General features: G+C 34.1%; 1 protein-coding gene across 1 annotated transcript in view; it reads left to right on the forward strand.

The window, feature by feature from the left end:
• Nucleotides 1–1,659, forward strand: part of LOC102000397 (gamma-interferon-inducible protein 16-like) — a 20,783-nt gene that overhangs the window by 9,236 nt on the left and 9,888 nt on the right. The window contains exon 2 of the mRNA XM_026789968.1: nt 378–644. Within this exon, the coding sequence (XP_026645769.1) occupies nt 383–644 (262 nt within the window). The 5' untranslated portion in view covers nt 378–382. The remainder of the gene's footprint in view (nt 1–377; nt 645–1,659) is intronic.

The following is a 1,659-nucleotide window of genomic DNA, read 5'->3' on the forward strand; positions in this document are numbered from 1 at the left end:
TCTCATGTGTCCTTGTGTGGACACCAAAGAAGAATGGAAAAAGAACACATGATTTTAACACTCATTGTACAAACTCTAAACATTGCAGCAATAATTGTGTCCAACACCTTTATTTCCCCACAACTGTCATTGGCCTAAGTCACCTAACATGGCTAGGAGATGGATTTTCTAAAGTTGTTTATTAATACAGAAGTTCTATATCCATTTTTGATCAGCGGTACAGCTTGTATTTAACTCTGTTTTTCTCGCACAAGCAATTATGGACATTGTCAATTTTGGTCATTCACTCACACAGGAATAACGCTGTTTTGAAATTGTCTGGATATGTATGTAATTATTTGTCCATTTTTATGTTTTTGTACTGTCCATAATATTAGGAATAATGAGTGAATACAAAAAAATTGTTCTTCTAAAAGGATTAGAGTGTATGGACAACTACCACTTTAGAATACTTAAGTCCTTACTAAGAAGAGAACTACACCTGTCTGAAAGGATGCAAAATGATTATGACAAAATTCAGATTGCTGACCTGATGGAAGATACATTCCCAAAAGATGCTGGACTCCGCAAACTGATAGGATTTTGTCAAGAAATTAAAGATCTTCTATACCTTGTTGAAGATCTTAAAGCAGAGAAAGCAAAAGGTAACAAGGGGAAGCTCCCTGAACACTCATCCCTCCCCCATCCTTCCAAAATGTCTAGCTCCCTGCAGTGATCAGAGCTGATATGTCCCTTTCCCATTGTGTGCCTTAGAAACTACGGGGTAGAATCTGTTCTGAAGTCTGCAAGTTAACGATTTTGATAAATCCTTTCTTACCAAGAAACTTGGTATATTTCTGGGTAGACATCTTTTGCTTTGGAGGAAACTGAACCAAAAAGCAGTTGTTGAGATGATTAGTGTACCCAACATGATAGAGTAACAAGAAAATGATAGAGTAAAAATTGAAAAAAAACTCATTTGAAGCATTTAAATAGAGAAAATTTAATACTTGATTAACAATGCATACCCTCTAATTTATTCCTTTTCTGTAAAAAATGTGATTTCATAATTAAGTAGATGCCCACATTTTAAAGGTGTGAAATAGTTTTTCTTTATAAAGTCACTAGGTTTAAAAAAAATGGAAATAATGGTACATAACTCTGACCCAAGAATTTAGCATAAGGAAGCTTAGTCAAAAAGACCTGCAGATTGACTTACATAGAAAAAGTACTCTGAGTTACATAGAAAGGTATATCCCCAACATAGAAGTCAAAATCCAATATTACTACTTTGTTATATCAAACAAATCATAATTCTTTCTCCTTTTCTATTATTTGTAAATATCTTCTTTAGACCATAACCTATTGGTATTATCATAAAAGTTTCATGCTTTTAAAATCAATCTGTGGGATAAGAGGGTTAGCAGACAGTTATACTGATATCAACAGAAGTTCCCAAGATGGAAGAGCTGATTTCACTACACCTGGGATGTACAAAAATCCCCTGAGATGTGAATATATCTGACTTGGTACCACTGGTGGCCTTCTGTCTAGGTAGAGTCTCTGCGGCAGAAGAAAGAAAAAGCACAGACACAAATACCGATGAAATAGTTCTTGTTATTGTTAAATAATATTTGATCACACTTTACACTTGGAAATTGTGTTATTTACTGTTTTTTT

This window comes from Microtus ochrogaster, unplaced genomic scaffold, assembly GCF_000317375.1.
Source record: "Microtus ochrogaster isolate Prairie Vole_2 unplaced genomic scaffold, MicOch1.0 UNK35, whole genome shotgun sequence".
Lineage (NCBI taxonomy): Eukaryota > Metazoa > Chordata > Mammalia > Rodentia > Cricetidae > Microtus > Microtus ochrogaster.